At 42.5% G+C, this 21,975-nt stretch overlaps 1 protein-coding gene across 2 annotated transcripts in view; it reads left to right on the forward strand.

Annotated features, from left to right (window-relative positions):
- Positions 1 to 21,975, forward strand: part of MTUS1 (microtubule associated scaffold protein 1) — a gene marked incomplete at its 5' end in the record, with an annotated part of 94,404 nt that overhangs the window by 32,123 nt on the left and 40,306 nt on the right. Inside the window, one exon of one of the 2 annotated variants that reach the window (XM_081084729.1) lies at positions 16,357 to 16,803. The exons of the other annotated variant lie outside the window; for it this stretch is intronic. Coding sequence (XP_080940855.1) covers positions 16,683 to 16,803 — 121 coding nt within the window. Of the gene's footprint in view, positions 1 to 16,356; positions 16,804 to 21,975 lie in introns of those variants that run through there. 2 annotated transcript variants of the gene reach the window in all.

Consider the following 21,975-nt stretch of genomic DNA (forward strand, 5'->3'; position numbering starts at 1 on the left):
GCTCATTGAAACCCAGTTCCCATTTTGTATGGAAATCTATAAAATATGCTCCGGGAAACTTTGGTTGTGTTGTTTTACATTTATGAACTTATTCCCCATCCATCCTTTAAGAAGTTGTATTGAATTTTGTAGTAGTAGCCTCTTCAGTATTATCACTTACATGAGCTCCCTGTCAGCTTTTGGAAAAACCAGGTCTGTAGGTTTTGGGGGAAGGAGAGAATTGGAAAGAAGGATAGGAAATGGACAGAAACCTGACAGTAGGTGGGACGGCTCTGTGTTGATTTGACCCAACACTGCCAATGTTTCTGGGCACAGGAAGAACGAACAGATGGCTCACTGTAGAGGGACTTGACATAGATCACGAGAGAAAATAGGATGTTTCTACAGGATTCCAAGGTGACATCTGTCAGCACTGCGGTAGGGTCGGGATGGGTTAGCCCAGGGAACAGCTTCTGGCTGTTTCAAATTTATAAGATATCAGTAAACAAGGCTCACATCTAACCTTTTTCTAGAAATGTGAGGTACAAAGATTAACATTGGCAAAGACACTTGTGATGGTAAGTGTTGAATATCAGCATAGAATTGGATGCTTAGAATTGGGTATCAAAGATTATTTGGAAATGGTAAAGTAAAAATAAAAAAAAATCCCATGTGGGTTGGTGACAGGGAAATTAAGCTTGGAAACCAGGTGGTGAGTGACTGAATCTCCAGACTTTCCCTCTGGCTCAGTGAGTACGCGGTGGTAAACATGCCAGTGGTTTGAATGGTTAACAAGGGAGATGGACTAAAAGGTTAATGTTTATGGGAAGAGAGAACCATAAAACTTTTCAAGTATTTTTTGCATGGATTTTTTTTTCTTGGGTAGGAAGAGAAAGGACGGTGTGCTGTTTACTCTCTCGAATGAATATGTCTCAGGAAGAGCAAAGCATTACTGCCAAAATTCCTCTGGGAGCTAAGTTTTTGGACAGTGTCCTTTTTCAAAGGTTATTCAGTTATGGAGACTCAAAAGTGAAAGTGTGAATTTAGAGTGATCTCTAAAGATATATAAGCCCTGTGTTCATCGCAGCATTATTTACAATAGTCAAGATATAGAAGCAACCCAAGTGCCCATCAATAGACAAGTGGATACAAAAGCTGTGGTACATACGTATACAATAGATTATTACTCGGCCCTAAAAAATAATGAAATATTACCATTTGCGACAGTATGGATGGGTATAGGGGATATTTTGCTAAGTAAAATAAGTCAGACAGAAAAAGACAAACACTATATGATTTCACTCATATGTGGAATCTAATGAACAAAAACGAACCAAACAGAAACAGGCTCATAGATACAGAAAACAGACTGATGGTTGCCAGACAAGGGTGGTGGTTAGAGGGCTGGGTGAAAAAATGTGAACGGATTAAAAAGTACAAGTTGGAAGTCATCAGGATGTAAAGTTCAACATAGGCAATATAGTCCATAATGTTATAATAATTATGTGTGGTATCAGGTGGGTACTTGAATTATTAGGGAGATCGCTTTGTAAATTATGTAATTATCTAACTACTGGGCTATATACCTGCAACTAATGTAAAATAATATTGAATGAAAAAAAAATATGGAAAAAAAAAGAATCACATGACTTCAATGTGCCTCATTCCTGGTGACTTTAAGTCTAATTATTTGGTTAAGGAGGTGCTTGCCAGTTTTCTCCACTATAAAGTTGCTATTTTTCCTTTTTAATTAGCAAATGTCTTATCCTATCTAATAAAAGAGAAACATGGTAATTGGCGTATGACCGCTACCCTTCCCATTGATTAATCAGTGAGATATGCAAATTAACTGCCAGCCAAGATGGCGGCCGGCAGCCAGGCAGCTTGAAACTAACATGAGGCTTGCTTGCTTCAGTGACGGAGGACTCCAACATTCCCTGCTTGCCTTGCCGGCCTCTGAGCTGCAACTCTAAGCAACTATGTAACAAATATAGAAGCTAAACAAAACCCCAGAAACCTGCTTTCAGCGAGCCAGGATCTCAGAGCTGGAGTTGATACAGAGTTTCGATTATAGAACCTAAACAAACCAGATACCTTCTTTTAGCAGCAGAGGCCTCAGAGCTGGAGCCAGAGCTAAAGCTGGCCCAGAATAAAAAAAAGAAAGAAAAAAAGGAGCAGTTGGGAGCTTCAGTCCCAGCCTGAAAACAGCCCTCAGCCCCTCACCCAGACTGGCCGGGCACCCCAGTGGGGACCCCCACCCTGAAGGGTGTGTGACCAGCTGCAAACAGCCATCATCCCCTCATCCAGGCTGGCCAGGCACCCCAATGGGGACCCCCACCCTGATCCAGGACACCCTTCAGGGCAAACCAGCTGGCCCACCCATGCACCAGGCCTCTATCCTATATAGTAAAAGGGTAACATGCCTCCCAGGACCGGGATCAGCGGAGCCCCGAGGCCTCCAGGCACCGGGATCAGCATGACAGGGGGCAGCGCCCAAACCCCCTGATCGCCCTGCGGCTCTGTGTGTGACAGGGGGCGGGGCCACAACCTCCCTATCAGCCCTGCTCTGTTCCTGACAGGGGAAGGCGCGCCAACCCCCTGATCGGCCCTGCTCTGTGCCTGATAGGGGGGAGCTCCCCAACCCCCTGATTGCCCTGTGGCTCTGTGTGTGACAGGGTGCGGTGCCCCAACCCACCCTTCCTCCCCTACGGGCCCTGCTCTGTGTGTGACGGGGTAGAGCCATAACCTCCCCATTAGCCCTGCCCTGAGTGTGAGAGTGGCGGCGCCCCAACCCCCTGATCGGTCCTGCTCTGTGTGACAGGGGGCGGTGCCCCAACTCCCCTATTGGCCCTACTCTGTGAGTGACAGGGGGGAGCTCCTCAACCCCCTGATGGCCCTGCTCTGTGAGTGACAGGGGAGAGCTCCCCAACCCCTTGATGGGCCCTGCTCTGTGCGGGACAGGGGGCAGCGCCCCAACCCCCTGATTGGCCCTGCTCTGTGCGTGACGGGGTGGCGCCGCAACCTCCCCATCGACCCTGCCTTGAGTGTGACAGGGGGCGGTGCCCCAAACCCCCAATCGGCCCTACCCTGAGCGTGACTGAGGGTGGCATCGCAACCTCCCAATCCGCCCTGCTCTGTGCATGCCAGGGGGCGGCGCCCCAACTCCCCAATCGGCCCTGCTCTAAGCCCGACCAGGGGCTGCACCTAGGGATTAGGCCTGCCCTCTGCCATCCGGGAGCAAGCCTAAGCCCGCAGGTCGTTATCTCCCAAGGGGTCCCAGACTGCGAGAGGGCACAGGCCGGGCTGAGGGACCCCCTCCCTCCCCCCCGAGTGCACAAATTTTTGTGCACTGGGCCTCTAGGAGAGTAATATTTTGCTATCTTTAGAAATATTTGATATGTAATGTATCATGTTTTTCCTCAGAATTATACACTAATGTTAGCATCCACTGACATTCCTGGTCTGAATCAAGTATTTCTGTAACAGTTGCCAAATGATGATTTTCTGATTTCATTATTTCTTCTACACTTATCAGTTGGCATTTACATTTCTAATATTTTTATGTACATGTATGAGATATATAATCAGAAAAAATAATAAATGCTGTTAAAATGTTAAAGGAAATACCAATTTAAAAAAATTAAATTAGGCTCTACCTGCTGCTTTCTTTTGTTTTGTTTTGTTTTTAATCTTTACCCAAGGATATGTTTTTATTGATTTTTTTAGAGAGTGGAAGGTTGAGAGAGAAACATCAATTGGTTGCCTCCCACCTGTGCTCCGACCCGGGGTCGAACCTGCAACCGCTTGATGCACAGGATGACGCTCCAGCCAGCTGAGCCACTGAGCCAGGGCTCCTTTGTCTATTTTTAATTACTACGCAATAAGATTTGACATTGTTTTATATGCTTTTATCTCTACACGCTGGTACTATTTTTCAAACCTTTATTCTAATGTTTCTGATATTTATGAGATTTTAAAATGTAGATTCTCCCTGCCCCAAACGGTGCATTAAGTGATGGTAATGGTGGGTATAGTCCTAAAGTAGCCACAAAGGCCACTTCCCCATAGCACAGCAGAGGAACACAGCTTCATAGGACCTCATTATGGACCCAGCACAAGGTCAGCAAAAATAGGATGTGAAAATGCATCCTCATCTGGGATTCAGAATGCAGGAAACAAGTCCCAGTTTGCTTACTTTTTTCTTTTCCCGGCCCCCAATGCAAATACAATTCTTGAGGATGCTACAGCAGATTTGGGTTCCCTTTGTAATCCAATGGGAAGCCATAAAGATGAAGAGGAAATTCACAACTTAGGAAGAACCTGTATCAACATGCTGTGCCCACTTGTCCTATGTGACTGAAAGATATTTAGTTGTTTGATGTTCAGGGCTCCAGTTAATACTGGGCAAAAGAAGAAATAAGAGTAAGACATCTACCTGAAGCTTTGCCATGATGGTTTTAAATGTTAGTTCTGATAGAAAATCAACAAGTTACAGATTATGACTGTTGCTTTGCTCTTTGTCCCGGTATCACGGACCCTTAATATGCTAAGATTGTCTTTAGAATTCCAACAAAGAAAGAGAAGCAAAATCAGAGACTGGAGCAAAATAGAGAAGATGCTCCTTCCTGAACTCGTTGACATAGTCTACTTAGAGTAGTTGCTCACTAAATTCTTCTCTCTTACTTTCACCCTGATGTTTTCTCTTGGAAGTAAAGTAGGTCCCTTTATATTAACAGTGTAGGAGCCCCCTTTGCCTAACTAACCAGTGGACTCACCAGAGTTCCACCACAGACCAAGCAAAGTTGGTTACTATTCAAAAGTCCTTTCTTTAGCATTTCTTTTAGTGCCTGGAAAGTCTCTCTCTCTCCCCCCTTATTTTTTTTTTTTTTCATCTCAGAGAGGATTCCTGTGTGAGTGAGAGAGGAAAGGTTTACCGATAAGATAGAGGATGGTTTTTATTATTTAGGCCTGACCCTTTTATGTTTTAGCATTGGGACTTGGGCTTCTTGGTTCCAGGACAGATTTGGGTCCCCAGCTCCTAGCTGGAGCAGAGGAGGAGTGGAAAGAGATCGCATCCTGTGGCAGCCAGGGAGTGTGCACAGTATTGTTCTCGCATGATTGACACAGATGGACAGCCTACACGCTGCCTCGTCCTCGGCCACGTGGATGCTCCTCCTCGCTGCACCGTGCGTGTTCTTGTTGCACAGCATGGATGGCCACATAAATCATCTCCCGATTTTTATTGGGGATGAAAACTGAGCTGAACACTATGCATAAACTAGATGAATCTTTTATAGCCTTTTTTTTTTTTTTTAAGTCTCATCGGAGGATTTTTCCATTGATTTTAGAGAGAGTGGAAGAGAGAGGGAAGGACAGAGAGAAATATCAATGTGAGAGAAACACATAGATTGGTTACCTCCTGCAGGAGCCCTGACCAGGGCCCGGGGCCAGGGAGAAGCCTGCAACCGAGGTACGTGCCCTTGACCGGAATCTAATCTGGGCCTTGGGTCCACAGGCCAAACCAGCTAGGGCTAGATGAATCTTTTTGAAATTCCTAATATATGTTAGTAAATAACTTTCCAGAAAGGTGTTAGTCTCTCAGAGCTGTGTGAGCGTCTGTTTGCTCTGCATCTTCTCTGTGTGTGTGTGCGTGCGTGCACATGTGTGTACAGCAAGCATGTCAAACTCGTGGCCTGTGGGCCGCATGCCTTGTTTATTTGGCCCATGTTAGCCTTTGAGTTTGACATGCTTGGGGTACAGGATCATGTGGTAACTTCATGTTAATTACCTAGTGAATGTTTATCAACACTTTTGCCTTTCAACTGAATTGAAGAGAAAATAGGCAAACGTACTGGGGAAGATTCTTTAGCATGCCAGCATGTTCTCATCTGTCCCGGGCCTTACTACATTTCCGGGGCATCAATTGACTCCCTGCTGGGCTGACAGGAATCTGTGGTTTTTATTTATCATAAAGCCCCATAATCTACACCTACACCAGTAACTGAAAATTCAGAGCTCTCCAACTTTGATACTAAGACAGCTTTCAGATCATTAGAACTTCGTGATTCCACTAATAACTGTATAGGACAAGGCATTCCAGTATGTTTCCCTATTGAATTTGTGAGCTTTTGTATCTCACAGGTTGTATGCGAGTGGGAATCAATGCTTTCCATTTATAGCAGTCACACATTTTCAGATATTATCGTTTTAGCTGCCTGTTTTCATCTGAATTAAATATGGAACTAGGAAAGGCAGTCTTAATGTCTCAAGACTAGGATCGTGAACTATTAAAAAGGATATTTCTTCTGATGGGCATAGTACATAATAATCCCCAACGTATAGCTTCTCTCTCCTGGAGAGAAAAAGTATTATTAGCACTAGGCATTTTCCCTTGGCACATGGTTGGACTGACATTATGCCTGCCTTATTTCCAAAGTATATAATTGACCCTTCACAGGTTATCAGAATGGAAAATTGACTCCTGATTAAGTAAGAAAAGAAATGGACAGTATGAATTATGATGTGGTTTTATTTGGCAAAACATTTAATCCTTGGAGTTAAATGGGGTGTATGATAGGGTTCAAAATGCCTATCTCCAATTAGTAATCAATGCTATAATAATTTCAGTGAAAAAAAAAAAGATGTATTTTAAGGGTTCACCATTGCAATTTAACCTAGACTGTGGTATGAACATGTATTTTCCCAAAAATCAGAAACATGGCCTTTCCAGGTTTTCCTAGTTGGTTAGTTATTAATTATTATGACTTAAGCCTAGCTTGCATTATGATCAGCCTGCTGAGGAAAAGTCACAGTGTGTTGGTTTTTGGAAGGATAGCCTTGATGCTAAGAAGTGGTGTCCAAACAGTGGATCATGTAACCTCTTTAATAGCATATATTCTGCATAATTGAAATGACTGATCGCTAAGGTGTTTCCCTACTGTCATATTCAATGTCTACAAATCACCTTGACTTTCTTCATAGTCTGCTTGCCAATGGCCATCTTTTGGATGCTATAGAGGACATCGCCTCCACATACAAACATGTTCCTCTGAGGATTAAATTCTAAATAATTGTACCATGGCTTTAAGATATATATATTTTTAAAGCAACAAACTGGTGAAAATTAAGTTGACCAACTTCATATCCTTCTGTTTTGGTAAAATAATAATTTAATTTTAATTATGGCAGTTTGCTAAAGTTTAGCATGTAGAGTTTTAGAAATCACCATTTAATTTTTTTAAATTTGAGTTTAAATAAAATTCAGATAACTTTAGTGCTGTTTTGTCACGTTCATAAGTTACATTTAGCCTAGGCAACATAATTTAACTACTCTTTAACGTAATGTAAGTAAATCAAGACATACACATACTTGTACGCCCTTCCCTCAGGTAACCAGACTGCTTTCTAAAAGCTTCTTGCCCACCCCCTAAAAATAAATAAAAGCTTCTTTCCCACATATACCATGAATGACAACATAAAATAGTGCTGCTTTCACCGTATTCTGGTCAACATTGGGTATTATTTTTTTAAATTGTTGGCTAATGCAACCATTGAAAATTGTGTATGCTGTTGTTTTAGTTTAACCTTAAATCAGTTATTGCAGAGACAATCCTGTTATCTCATAAGACAAGAAAGAGAATGATCTTCAGAGACATTGAGTGTTGGTTTAAATCTTGGTCTTGCCACATTTTACTTTTGTGCTGACCTTGAGCTAGTTGCTAAGCCTCCCTAACTCTCAACTTCCTCACTTGGGAATGTGAAAACATTTGGGTCAACTTCCTCACTTGGGAATGTGAAAACATTTGGGGACGAATTCCCAGTATAGGAGTAATTCTGACCCCATGGAATTGTTGTGTAAAGTTCTCAGATGTGTCTTCTGTTAGGGATGGTGATGATGAGAATCCTCTCCATTCATCTTATGATCCTAGTGGCTTACTTTCAGAGTTCTTTTCCAGGAAGTTGAGTTATTTTAACTCCTGAAAGCAAGCAGGAAAACCCACTGGAAGTCAAGAACCATCTCGTGGAGTCTAGCTGTTGTAATTTATTTAAAGAGGATGATGTTATAAGTTCTAGCCAACACTGGCTCTAAATAAAACTCAGTTTATTCTTTATAAGGAAGCTGTCACACAAGCCACGCACTATTATTACCTTGCTTCTTCCACACGGTAAGACCGTCTGGGAAACCAAAGCACCAGGGCTGCATTCGTCCAGGCCCCTGATTATTTTACACAAGCTCACCAGTCCCAGGTGCCATGGTGTCTGCCCTGGGGAGCAGAAAATGCACGGCTCCTTCCAAATCCGTTTACTAACATGGCACACGGTGCGGGGCTGCTCTCCGTCCCCTTTCCCAAGGGTTGGGGAATGGATGCAAGTTGCAAACCTGCTCGGATGAGGTAACACGGGGGGGCCTGGGTTTCCCCCAGCGAGAGGAAGGACGAGGCTGTCAGTCAGGGTCGGTTTATGATTAGAACTCTCCTCTCATACTGCCGATGTGGTTATGATGTCTACTAAATTTGGTGTTTCAAATCAGGGAAAAGTAGGGATTATTTAATAAAATTCTTGTTGGTACAAAGGCCTTTTTTTTTTTTTTTTTTTGTAGGAGCTGAGTGTCTGCTTCACATACGACATAAATACAGGGTAGGGCAAAAGGAGGTTTACAGTTGTTTGGATGGAAAAGAATACAACAATTCATAAATAACAATAGAAAAATAAACTGTTTTTGCATACTCACAACTATAAACCTACCTTTCCCCCACCCTGTATATCCTAGACTGACTGAAGTTTTACCCAAAAATTGGAATGATAAGAACACTAGGAATATAGACTTGGATAGAAAAGACCTTTCCAGGAACAACTGTATCAAAGAAAAGATGAATAATTATGACAGCAAAAGTTTTAGGCAGGAGTTCTCCTCTGTCAAAAACATTACAAACGCGGTGAAGGGTGTTAGCTATAACTATACGTATTGTGATCATTTCACAGTGCTTACAAATATCGAACCATTATGTTGTACACTTGAAACTCATACAATGCTATTTGTCAATTATATTTCAAATTAAAACCATGATAAACAATATTAAAAAGCAAACGACAAAATGGGACAACAGAGGCTACAGGCTTCCTCGTAACATAGAGGCTTCGTCAAGGCCGCAAGAGAAAGGCGTCTCCACAGAAGAAAAATAGATGGAGCGGCACGAAAGAAGGAATATGGAGGGGGACGAAACGTGTGAAAAAAGTTTGCAAAATTCTAATTAAAGTAATGTGCTGCCAGTTCTTGTCTCTTGTTAGTGAGTGAGTGAGGTGCCTCAGACATACTACGAAGGGGAGTATACATTACAACAGCCTTTCCGAGGCACCTTGGTGACAAAAGCTTTCTACCCAGGAACCCCATTGATCAGAACGGATTCTAGGAAAATAGTGGACTTATTTATTGCTTTCAAAATTATTTAAGAGGGGGAAAAATTGGAAACAACCTGAGTGATAGAAATAACAGATGCTGTTTAAATGACCTTCATTGACATTTAGTAACATTTTGAAGCCATTAAATAACAATAGGGAGGATTATTTAATGCTATGAAAGATAAGTGAAATTTTTAGTTTAATAAGCTTATTAAGCTTCCATTAAGTTTAGAAACTTGTTGCAGAGCACTGTAATGTGCATGTAATTTAATTTTTATTTTTTTAAAAATCTACAATGAACACATGTTTTTAAAATTTGTTTTTAAAACAAACATTGTGCATGGGTAAGATGTCACTGCTCTTATGTTGGGAGAACAAAGAAGTAAAAGGCAATGGTGCTGGTATTGGAGAACTCACAGTCTTATGGGCGGATGGGGGCTGAAATTTTTTCTAATTGTTTTGTGTTATTTTTTAAATCGTTATTTACAATATATCTTATAGGCATTCTTCCTCCTCTTCTAGGATACTGGAAAAAAATAGGGCTTTGAGTTGAACTTTCTACAGTTGGAATAAAGATAAGAAAATAAGACCATAAAGATTATTAAGTCATAAAAGTGAAGAAAATGTAGCTATTAGCGTGCTTTTAGGGAAAGTAAGGAGATAAATGTTAGAGTTCGGGGGAAGATGGGTTGGACATAGAGGCTTGAATCTCTGATATAAATATCAATTTGCTCCAGATTCTTCGTGATCATTAACAACAGCCAAAAACATCAGACAGTATTTGTATGCACTTCTTCACATCTAAGCATCCCTGCATAGCACATGCCATAATCATGTCTAGAATCATAACATCATTGTTTTCTACAGTCAAGTCTCTAAACACACACACACACACACACACACACACACATACACACACTACTCAGACTGCAGTGGAGTCTGTGATTCTGCTTTGAATATACTGTGATATCATAACACACTGATCTGCCAAATACTTATAGCATCCCTAGAATATCTTCTTTTGTTTCTTAAGCCTTACTAAAGACTTATACAATTTTTTCTTTGTTTCTCTTTATCTGTGTCATTAACTGAGACTCAGCTTATTTCATAGGCTTTTCATAAAGCTATTATGTCACACTTTTTAAAAAGTTTCTTTTTCTGCCTCTGATGCTTGTTAAAAATAATGGGGAAACACAGAAATGTATGGCCAAGAAATTAAAAATCACGTCCACTCCAACTTCCAGAGCATTGCCAACATTTTGCTATGTTTGCTTTAATATTCTTTATTCTTTTTGTTTAAAGTTGAGATCCTACTATCCATACGATTTTAAATCTGAGTTTTGTTTTTCCACTTGACATCCTAACACAAGCTCTGCTGAACTTCCCAAAACCCAGTCCTAATTTTTATAGCAGTATCCACATTGTTTTATCTTAGGTACCCAAAGTTCCTTAGATTTTTTTCCCTTGGCGATCCTTATTATGTTCTCTTAAATCAAATTAAGACTTTGTATGATAATGAGGGTGGATAATTTCTTATCTTTAGGTACGTCTCATATTTAGTATAAGTTCAGAAACTACAGGTAGGGCACAAGTGATAAACAGCTGATCAAAAAGTAATCAAAGAATATTTTTGAGCCAATTTAAAAATCTGTGCTTCTCTAATGCCCCGAAGTAAAATATTTACAAATTGGTGTTCCTGTACAATAACTGCTTATTCAGTTACTTAAATGAGTGAATATATATGAAGTATTTGGGTGAGTGCCCAGCACATAGCAGATTGTCTTACATAACAGCTGGCTGTGAATAGATTGTCAAGGCCGCCCCTTCACGTTGGCGCACTTGTGCTAAATTGCCACCAGGGGGCAGACTATGTTTGGGGAAGGAATTGAAACCTAGTTTAAGCTGTTCTTAGTCTTTGGTATACCTTACTTGTGAGCATGTACTTTGCTGTAAAAAAAAACAAAACCAAGAACTATTTCCTCTGACTTTTTAAAAAATATTTTTTTATTGATTTTAGAGAGGAAGGGAGAGAAAGAGATAGAAACATCTATGATGAAAGAGAATCATTGATTGGCTGCCTCCTGCACTCCCCCTACTAGGGATCAAACCCATAACACAGGCATGTGCCCTTGACTGGAATTGAATCTCAGACCCTTCAGTCCACAGCCCAACGCTCTATCCACTGGGCCAAACCAGCTAGGGCCCTTCTGACTTTTAACTTTTTCTTTTCATTGGTGCTACTTCTCTTTTTAGTTATTATAACACTAGAGGCCCAGTGCACAAAATTCATGCACTCAGGGAGGGGAGTCCCTCAGCCTGGCCTGTGCCCTCTCACAATCCAGGAGCCCTGAGATTGATCACCCCAAAGAGGTAGGCCCTGCCCACCTGGCCAGGGCTCCATGATGGATTGCCCCTGCAGAGGGAAGTCCCGCCCACTCACTGCAGCCCGCAGATCGGTGGCCTGGGCCTCCCTCTTTGGGGCTGTTGTGGAGCCACCCAATTGATTGCCCCACTGGCTGGTGGCCTGGGCCTCCCTCTGCGGGGTGATCATGGGGCTTTGGCCAGGCCCCTGACCAATCGCATCACACCTGCCTTGGCTGGCCTGGCGCCAGTGGCCGTCTGGTCATTCTGCTGTTTGGTCGATTTGCATGCTTTTATTATTATAGATTATTTACTATACTCACAATGTTGTACTATACATGCCCATGACTGTTCTCTACCATTTTGTACTTCTTAACCCCTTCACATTTTCCCTACATCCTCCCAGTCTCCCTCCCACCTGGCAACTGTCAAAATTGTCTCTGTATCTGTGAGTCTGCTTGTGTGCTGCTTGTTTATTTGTTCTTTAGATTCTGCAGATAACTGAAATCTTTTGGCATTTGTCATTCTCTGTCGACTTATTTTACTCTGCACAGTACCCTCTAGGTCCATCCGTGTTGCTGCAGGTGGTAAGATTTTATTCTTTTTTATGGCTGAGTCATATTCCATTGTATGTATGCACCACTTCTTCTTTATCCATTCATCTACTGACGGAAACTTGGGTCATTTCCATATGTTGGCTATTGTAGATAATTTGCAATAAACATATGATACATGTCTTTTCAATTGAGTGTTTAGGTTTCTTCAGATAAATACCCAGAAGTGGAATTGCTGGGTCCTTGTCTCTTGTTATAGCCTTTGCTTTAAAGCAGCGGTTCTCAACCTGTGGGTCGCGACCCCTTTGGGGGTCGAGTGACCCTTTCACAGGGGTCACCTAAGACCATCAGAAAACACATATATAATTACATATTGTTTTTGTGATTAATCACTATGCTTTAATTATGTTCAATTTGTAACAATGAAATTGGGGGTCACCACAACATGAGGAACTGTATTAAAGGGTCGCAGCATTAGGAAGGTTGAGAACCACTGCTTTAAAGTCTATTTTGTCTGGTATAAGTATTGCTACCCCAGCTTTTTGTTGTTGTTGTTTGTTTCCATTTTTATGAAATATCCTTTTCCATCTCTTTACTTTCAGTCTGTGTTTGTGTCTTTTGATCTGAAGTTTCAGTCTGTGTTTGTGTCTTTTGATCTGAAGTGAATCATCTTGACCAGAAGCCCTCTTCTCTTTATTCTTGCAATTCTTTGCTCTGATGTTAAAAATGGGTTATTGGCAACATTTTCTTTCATTGATTTTGAGAGAGAGAGAGAGAGAGAGAGAGAGAGAGAGAGAGAGAGAGAGAGAGGAAGGGCAGGGAAGAGAGAGAAAGAGGGGGAGGGGAATTGTTGTTCCACTTATTTATGCATTCATTGGTTGATTCTTATCTGTGCCCTGACTGGAGAACCTGCAACTTTTGTGTATGGGGATGATGCTATAACCAACGGAGCTACACGGCCAGGTCCAGCAACGTTTACTTTTAATATACACTGAGTGGCCAGATTATTATGACCACCCCATCAGTACTTCGTTGGGCCACCTTTTGCCTTCAATACTGTGGCGATTCTTCTTGGCATTAACTCCACGAGATGTTGAAAGGTGATGCGAGGAATCTGACACCATGCCTGATGAATAGCACTGTCCAGTTCTGTGAGATTTGATGGTTGTAGAGAGCTGCCTGATGGCTTTTAACTTCGTCCCACAAATGCTCCATTGGATTGAGATCTGGTGATTGTGGGGGCCACCTAAGCAAGGCAAGGTCTCCCTCATGTTCTTGAAACCACTCCTGCACAGTACAAGCACCATGGCATGGCGCATTGTCTTGTTGGAAGAAGCCATCTCGATTGGGATACGCCATCAACATGATAGGATGAACTTGATCAGCAACGATACTTAGGTATGTTGTGCTATTCAGACGTGTTCCACACGAATTAAAGGGCCCAGATCATTCCAGGAAAACATGCCCCAAACCATAACACTGCCCCCCACCAGCTTGAAGGATTGTACTCATGCATGTGGGGTGCATGCTTTCATGCTGTTTCTGCCAAATTCTCACTCTGCCATCTGCATGATGCAAATGGAAACGTGATTCATCGGACCACATGACTTTTTTCCAATGCTCGACTGTCCAATCCTTGCGTTCCTGTGCGAATTGGAGATGTTTTATCTTGGTAACTGCAGACAGCAAAGGTGTTTGAAGAGGCCTTCAGCTTCCATATCCCATACAATGTAGTGTACGGCTGATTTGCCTACAAATGTCAGGTGGTCATAATAATCTGGCCACTCAGATTTATATATATCCCACGTTCAAAGGCTGTTAAATCGCGTTGTTTACTCATATCTTCAGGAAAAAAAAATAACTTCTACTGTCATGGTAAACCTGCTTCCCTATTTATAATGGTCCGGCCTTCTAGCAACTTCAGCACGAAATTATAGCTAATTTGCCTACAAACGTCAGGTGGTCATAATAATCTGGCTACTCGGTGTATGTGGTAGCTTAGTGTGGTACAAGTAAAAGCTTTAATTAGTAGGATGGATAGCTGACATGTTGCTAATTTTTTTTATTTGAGTGGTCTACCCGTGGTCAGCAAACCGCGGCTCGCGAGCCACATGCAGCTCTTCGGCCCCTTCAGTATGGCTTTTCCACAAAATACCACATGAGGCCACGCACGTACAGTGTGATTGAAACTTCGTGGCTCATGCGCAGAAGTCGTTATTTTGTGGAAGAGCCACACTGAAGGGGCCAAAGAGCCACATGTGGCTCGTGAGCCGCAGTTTGCCGACCACTGGTAAAAGATTTCTTTTCTAACCAGGGCATTTTGGAGTTTACTATTTCTTAACAACCCCACCCTTCCAAAAACAACAATAACCAAAAAAACCAAATTCCATATGGAGTGGTGTCATGGCTATTTTTAATGATGTTTAATATTTAACCTTATTCTTTACAATTTTAATGCTGATTGGCATCTTGGTTTTTACACATTTCTGGGGGGGGGGCGGTGGAGGAGAGGTGGTTATAGCATACTATTAATATTGAGAAACCGAGTAAAAGGCGGGTTTTATAAAATAACAATAAACTGGGAAAAATGGTAAATCAACACTTAAATATAGCTGTTTTGACTTTATGTCCATGGTTATTTGTGTTCAGTTGCCATGGTGCAGTGTGTTTCCCAGGTCCATTGTCTGTGTGTGAACAAGTTGTATCTTTCCCACAGTGAACCCTGGACAAGGGATTAGTGTGTCTCTAAAATGACAGGCTGAGTGAAGAGGGAGAAGAAATTATTCAAAATTTCCTTTCCTGCCTATCAGCTTCCCCCGTCACACCCTGAATGCTCCATACAATTCCTGAAAGAGTGCTTCCTGCACATTAAATAGCGACTCCTAGGATTATTCATAGTTAACAATCTCTACATTTATTCTGATACCAAGTCTTTTTTTAAAGAAATCTTTGGAACAAGCATAGATCATTTTTTTACACATTGTTTTCTTGTGTTTTTTTTTAGAATAAAAAAGGAGTTAGGATTTGGGGCTGTTCCAGCTTTAATATTTGCTTTATTTAAGTAGCATATTGCCGCTGCAATTTTCTTATACCCATACCTTTACCTTTTGACTTCCTTGTTGTTGTTGTTTTTTGCCATCATATTTTAATGTGCTTTCATAAACCACTATACTACAAAAATACATTGAATAAATCCCGGTAAAAAAATACAAATAACTGCCCTGGTCGGTTTGGCTCAGTGCATAGAGCGTTGGCCTACGAACTGAAAAGTCCCGTGTTTGATTCCGGTCAAGGGCACACGCCCGGGTTGTGGGCTCGATCCCCAGTGGGGGCCTTGCAGGAGGCAGCCGATCCAGGATTCTCTCTCATCATGGATGTTTCTATCTCTCTCTCCCTCTTCCTTCCTCTCTGAAATCAATAAAAATATATTTTAAAAAAATATAACCACGCCCCTCCCGCATTTCTAGCCTCAGCACCTTACTGTGAGAGGTACCTGGTTTTCTACACCTGGGATGAGTCGAGCAGTAAGTGCAGCCCTTAGAATACTGCCTGTGTGAATAACTAATTTTTTATTTTTCTGGAACTATTACCCCTGCTAGAGAAATTGCATGAACCTTTTATTGTTGGTTATGCGTGAGGTCCTCAGAACGTGATGTGAAAGTTGACACTTGAACCTCTTATCAACCAGCCATTGCTATAATAGACATTTTATTAAAAATTATAATAGGGAACATTTATTGCTTAGAGCCATTTTTTAAAAATTTTATCCAGGGTGTCAGGTTTATACATAGGTTTGCATAGAAACAATCTGCAAACATCCCCAGTGTTATCAGTGTGAATGTAATAGAAAATATTAAAAACAGGACACAGATTACTTTAATGAAATCTTAACTTTTTCCCCTCATTACTAAATAAGCAGGCGGCACTGTAAGTAGTTAATTTCCCTGAACAATCGTCCAAGTGGTTCCAGACTCTGCGGCGTTATTGGCTGTTCTGTAAAGCTCCTGAGACCACCCACTTCCCCCCCCCTTTGCCATCTCTGATGAGAACCATAACAACCCACAGGCATGTGCAGTGTGATGTAACTCACAGGCTGCTTCGCGCGGGGGCCGCCAAGAGGAGATTTTATTCCGAGGAAGAGCATTGTTTTGGCAACATCTGGGAGAGCAAAGGGAAGCCGGAAACAGTGGGACCGCTCTGGGGTTTTTTCTCTCTCTGTGTGTGTGTGTGTGTGTGTGTGTGTGTGCTGGAATGACATTTGCTATGTAGGCATGTTTTCTCGCGCTGTGTTTCTTGGCCCCGAGGAGGGCTGAGTTTGAAAGGCAGTATGTGACTATCCATCCGCGGGAGCTGTTTCCTGTGCGAACTCTTCCCACCTGCTCCGAAGACATGCTGTTGTCTCCCAAGTTCTCCTTATCCACCATCCACGTCCGCCTGACTGCCAAGGGGCTGCTGCGGAATCTGCGCCTGCCTTCGGGGTTTCGGAGGAGCTCTGTGGTTTTCCACGCAGGTTTGTCTGGCACTGACTGCTCACATGGTGCCTGGTGCATGGGGGGCACATGGATGGGCGTGCAGACGTCTGCAGACATTTCTTAATGAGACAGATGAGTGGGGAAAGGAAGCTCTTTCTTAGCAAGCACTAGCCTTAATTTGTAAAAAAAAAACCCCAAAACCCACAGAAAACAAAAAAGCAGTTTTCTGATGTTTCAACACAGGAGTAGACGGCGCTGTTACTGTTTGCAAGCAGATGTTTGCTCGGTTTGTTTATAGAAAATGGAGTTGTTGCCTTGGAGCTCCCTAGCTTTTTTCTCGGATGCCAACCAAAGCTGTGAAAATCAACACCTGTCAACTGGCATTTTACTTCCAATGATTTTGGAAATAGGATGTGGGTATATCGAGAATAATATTTTTCTTTCCCTTAAAGCCGTGGTCAGCAAACTGCGGCTCGCGAGCCACATGCGGCTCTTTGGCCCCTGGAGTGTGGCTCTTCCTAAGCCTTAGGAGTATCCTAATTAAGTTAATAACAGTGTACCTACCTATATAGTTTAAGTTTAAAAAATTTGGCTCTCAAAAGAAATTTCAGTTGTTGTACTGTTGATATTTGGCTCTGTTGACTAATGAGTTTGCCGACCACTGCCTTAAAGGATGAGATGAGATGAGAGGCTTTCTGTGGTTTTCATTATGTAATTTCTCACTGAGATTGTGATGTTTCGTAGACTACAAGATTTCCACATTATCTAAATGTTTGTCTGAATTTAAACGTCCCGATGGTTGAGGAGAGGCAGGTAACCAGTGAACCACAAATGAAGCCCTCTGAGGTTCATAGTGAGTTATTTGCAGCTGCAGAAGACTGCCTCTGATGTGTATGCTGGTAGCTGCCTTTTATTTTCCGTGCCTAAGATAGAAATCAGTGCTGTGTGTATTTCAGGCATGTGGGAGCCTGTGTGTCCCTCTGAGAGGATTCAGGAGCCTGACATCGCGGCCTCTTGTTCTAGAGCGGTGGTTCTCAACCTTCCTAATGCCGCGGCCCTTTCATACAGTTCCTCATGTTGTGGTGACCCCCAACCATAAAATTATCTTCGTTGCTACTGCATAACTGTAATTTTGCCACTGTTATGAATCGTAATGTAAATATCTGATATGCAGGATGTATTTAGGCGACCCCTGTGAAAGGGTTGTTCGGCCCCCAGAGGGGTCGCGACCCACAGGTTGAGAACCGCTGTTCTAGAGGATAATCGCAGCTATGGTAAATGAAGTTGATTTTAGGCTGTAAAAACTAGAGGGCCGTACATTGGATTTGGGCTGGTTAGTGTTAACTGTAAGGGGATTATTTGGAGGATGTAAATAGAAGCTATTTCCTTGTTTCATAAGCCGGGCAGCCCTATGCGTCTTGTTTTTCCTCTCTGTCCGTAGAGATTTTATTCAGCATTGGTTTTTAGTTCTCCCTGAGGCATCTCCCTTCTCTGTGGGATAATTCTCATTTTTCCAGCACCTCTTCCTCATGTTTCATAACTCCCCTTGACCTGCCACCTGAGTCAGCTCGCCTTTCCCTCTCCATCTGGCCTGACAGCTAGAGGCGCCCGAGGCAGGTTAGCAGGTAAGCAGTGGCTGTGTCCCTCCCAGCCTATATGCCACTGCAGTTTTTCTAGCATTAGGAAACAAAAAGAGTGCCCTGTATTTGTAATAATTTGGGTGATCTAAAGTAGCTCCAAAAGCTTCTAATTTTAACTTAAAAATAGAACTCATACTCCAAGTTAAAAAGGAAAACCTCACAGTATAGAAGGTTGTTCAGTTTTCACCCAGCCCTGCCCCCTCCAGCAGGCAGCCACTCTCAGGGGATGTCTTACAGCCCCTGGTAGTTTCTGATCACGTGGAAGCCTGGGTGGCCCTTTTACATCCTTCTTGGTTATGCTGGAATGGACGCGTACTATATACACTCATCTATAGCTTGCTTTTAAAAGTTAATATGTCTTAGATTTTCACATCCACGCCTTTATTTATCTCACTCATTCTTCTTAATGGTCACATGACATCCCATTGTTGGGCGAGCCGTGATTTATTTCATCAGTCTTCCGTTAGTGAACATTTTCGGCCGCGTGTGTATTTTTGTGAAGCAGTTAGCTTTCCAAGGCAGCTTAAGCGAAGGAGACCAGGCTTTGATCACCAGAGCTTAACTAAGAGGGCTCTTTTCGTTACATTTTATTCTCGGAACTTATAGAAACCTGTTTCGCAACCTCCATTTGATTGCAGTTTTCAGAGCTGGAGTGCACTGAGAGGGCATCTGGCTGGTCTTATTTGCCGCCAAGAAGTCGGAGGCCCAGAGAGGTGAACACAGCCTGTGGCAGAGATGGGACTAAAACCCGGGGCCTCTGTTTAAAATTTCTGGGTTACAGATTTTCCTGGCTGTGAATTTTGCTCTAATTCTGTTAGATCCAGCAGATAGTAGGGATGGAAAAAAGGGTTTTGTGCGTGGAGAGGATTTTAAAATTATGTCAAGTATTTAATTCTACTCACCCCCAGTAAGAATCTTTTGTGAGCTTTATCCATATGATATACCTTTAAGGACGGAGAAGTCTCCCAGTAGAATGGATGACGAAGACCCTGTGTCTTTTCTTCTCCGTGTGGCTGCAGGCAGTAGCAGTGTCTGTATTCTTACTAAGGGAGGTTGTGTTGGTTGCCCTAGTGGCAGTGGTGGTGACCAGGTTTCCAGGAGCCCGGGGTTTGTTGCCTTGGTTTTGCTGGTCATCACGTCAGAGACCTTGATCACATACTAGTAACCATACAGGCTACAACAGAAAGGAATCCGATGAGATGATTTCCGAAACCCCTTTAACCTGAAATTCCGAGGATTTTCTGGCTATAGGTTTAAAACTCTCTGGATGTATTACTGACACCTAAAAATTCATCGTATCGAAACGAATTCTCTCCTTCTCTCTCAAACTCAGTTAATATGCCGGATTTATTTATTTCTTTTTGTGACACCATGTTGTTCCCTTGTCCTGTCATTAAACCTGTCACCTTGGAATCCTTGCTCTTGGTCATTTGGCCGTAACTAACTGGTTGCAAAAATCTAAGACTCTGTCATAGGAAATCTCTATTTGTTTTTATCCTCTGCCACTCCTCTATCTCAGGCTTTGCTATTAGGCTGGAGCATTGGAAATTACTCTTTTTACAAGTAAAAAATATGGACAGTTTCATATCCCCTAACCTAATACTTCAGGCTATTTGAATGATTTTATATTTTTGGTTTTGGGCACCAGCCTTTCCCCTGTTTCTAAACCTTTTCACATTGCAGGATCCATTCATTCATTCATTTCATAAATAAATACTTATTAGACGTGTGTATGTGTCAGGTACAATGCTAGATGCTGCAGATAGAGCCAGGACTGTGTCACACGTGGCCCCTGTCTCCACACAGCCCACAATTTAATGGAGGGAGACAGACACAGAACATCAAGTAGTCATGACGGGGCATGGGTGAGGCGCCCGTGGGTGAGGGTGTCTTTATCCAGGTGGTCCACACTGTGGGCATGGACTGTGGAGAGAGAGGTGCCAGCGGTAAGGATGGTGTTCAGAGGGACCCAGCGGGAACAGGCTCTGTCACCGAACCCTCACATGACATTGTGTGCCGGGCGTGTCTGTGTATTGTTACTGTGTGGCACCGTCGACAAGAGTGTGTTGTTGGAGCCAGCATGTAATTTCCTCTATGAACAAGGGCCAAGAAAGAAAGAGAGAATTTCTCGGGAGTTCTGAGTGATGTCAGGGTACCGGGCATGGCTGAAGGTGTCAGCGGGAGGTAAAGGCTGGCATCGCCTGAGGCCCAGGAGTGGCTTCACTGACCACCCGAGTGCTGGCCATGGTCTCCTGCCAAAGTGCTCAGCTCAGTCTGTTTCAGAATCTTGCCTGAAGGTATCAGTTCAAATTTTATAATGAGTCAGTGAAGGGGAACGAATCTTCTAAGGAGATATAGTTCTTGCCACCAGTTGGATTAGAATTCAGGCTTTCTGTGAAGCTGGAGAGAGCGATATTAATTATTCTGAAAAGTGCCATTTTGAGGAAATGCTCTCATTGATTCAAGTGAAGTTACTTGCACTGAAAAATAGAGTTGGTTTTGCTGAGCTAGTGACCTTAAAAGCACATCGATAGCCCAGCCGGTGTGGCTTAGTGTCAACTTATGAACCAGGAGGTCACGGTTCGATTCCCAGTCAGGGCATATGCCCAGGTTGTGGGATTGATCCCCAGTAGGGGATGTGCAGGAGACAGCCAATTAATGATTCTCTCTCATCAGTGGTGTTTCTCTCTCTTCCTCTCCCTTATTTGAAATCAATTAACATATATGTAAATTAATATATATATAAATTAATAATATATAAATACATATATATTTAAAAAGCACATTGAGGATTCTTCCCCCCCCCCCTTCTTCTTCTCTAAAGTCAATGAGGACATATCCTTTGGTGAAGATTTTAAAAAGGCAATTATTATAGCAAAAAGGAGAGATGTATATGCAAATACATTGAGGAAAGGGCATGAGAACTATTAACAGAAAATATTTTCATTTACCTAAAGCTGCACTTAAGAGGACTATTTTTTTTTTTTTGTTATCCTCACCTGGGGGTAATTAAAAAAAATTGATTTTAGAAAGAGAGAGAAAGGGAGAGGGAGAGAGAGAGAGAGAAAAACATCAATCAGGTACCTCCCCTATGTCCCCAACAGGCTATGGAACCTGCACCCTAGGTATATGCCCTGATCAGGAATTGAACCCGAAACCTTTTGGTGTACAGGATGCGCCAACCAACTGAGCCACCGGCCAGAGCGAAGAGAACTATTCTGACTGACCTGATATTCTGTCAGAGTGAGGCAGAATGTGACGACATGTGCTTAATTAGAATGAAAGTCATCCAGTTATGTTCTTTTGTTTGGTATTCATTTTTGAGACTGTCAAGCAGAATTGCTTTTAGCTGCAGTTTGTTAAGACAACGAAGAAGGCGCTTGTGTCTCGCCTACAAAGCAGCTCCGACGTCGTTCAGTAGCTCAGCAACGTCAGGGTCAGCTTCCCTGCTGCTTCTCAGCACTTTCCTCATGATTGTTGCCTCATGATCTCACAATGGCTGCTCCAGGCAGGAAAAAATAGGGAAGGGGTGGTGCCAAATCACTAAAGCTTACATCTCATTGGCTAAGT

This window comes from Myotis nattereri (genome assembly GCF_964212035.1).
Source record: "Myotis nattereri genome assembly, chromosome: 2".
In the NCBI taxonomy this organism is placed as follows: Eukaryota; Metazoa; Chordata; class Mammalia; order Chiroptera; family Vespertilionidae; genus Myotis; species Myotis nattereri.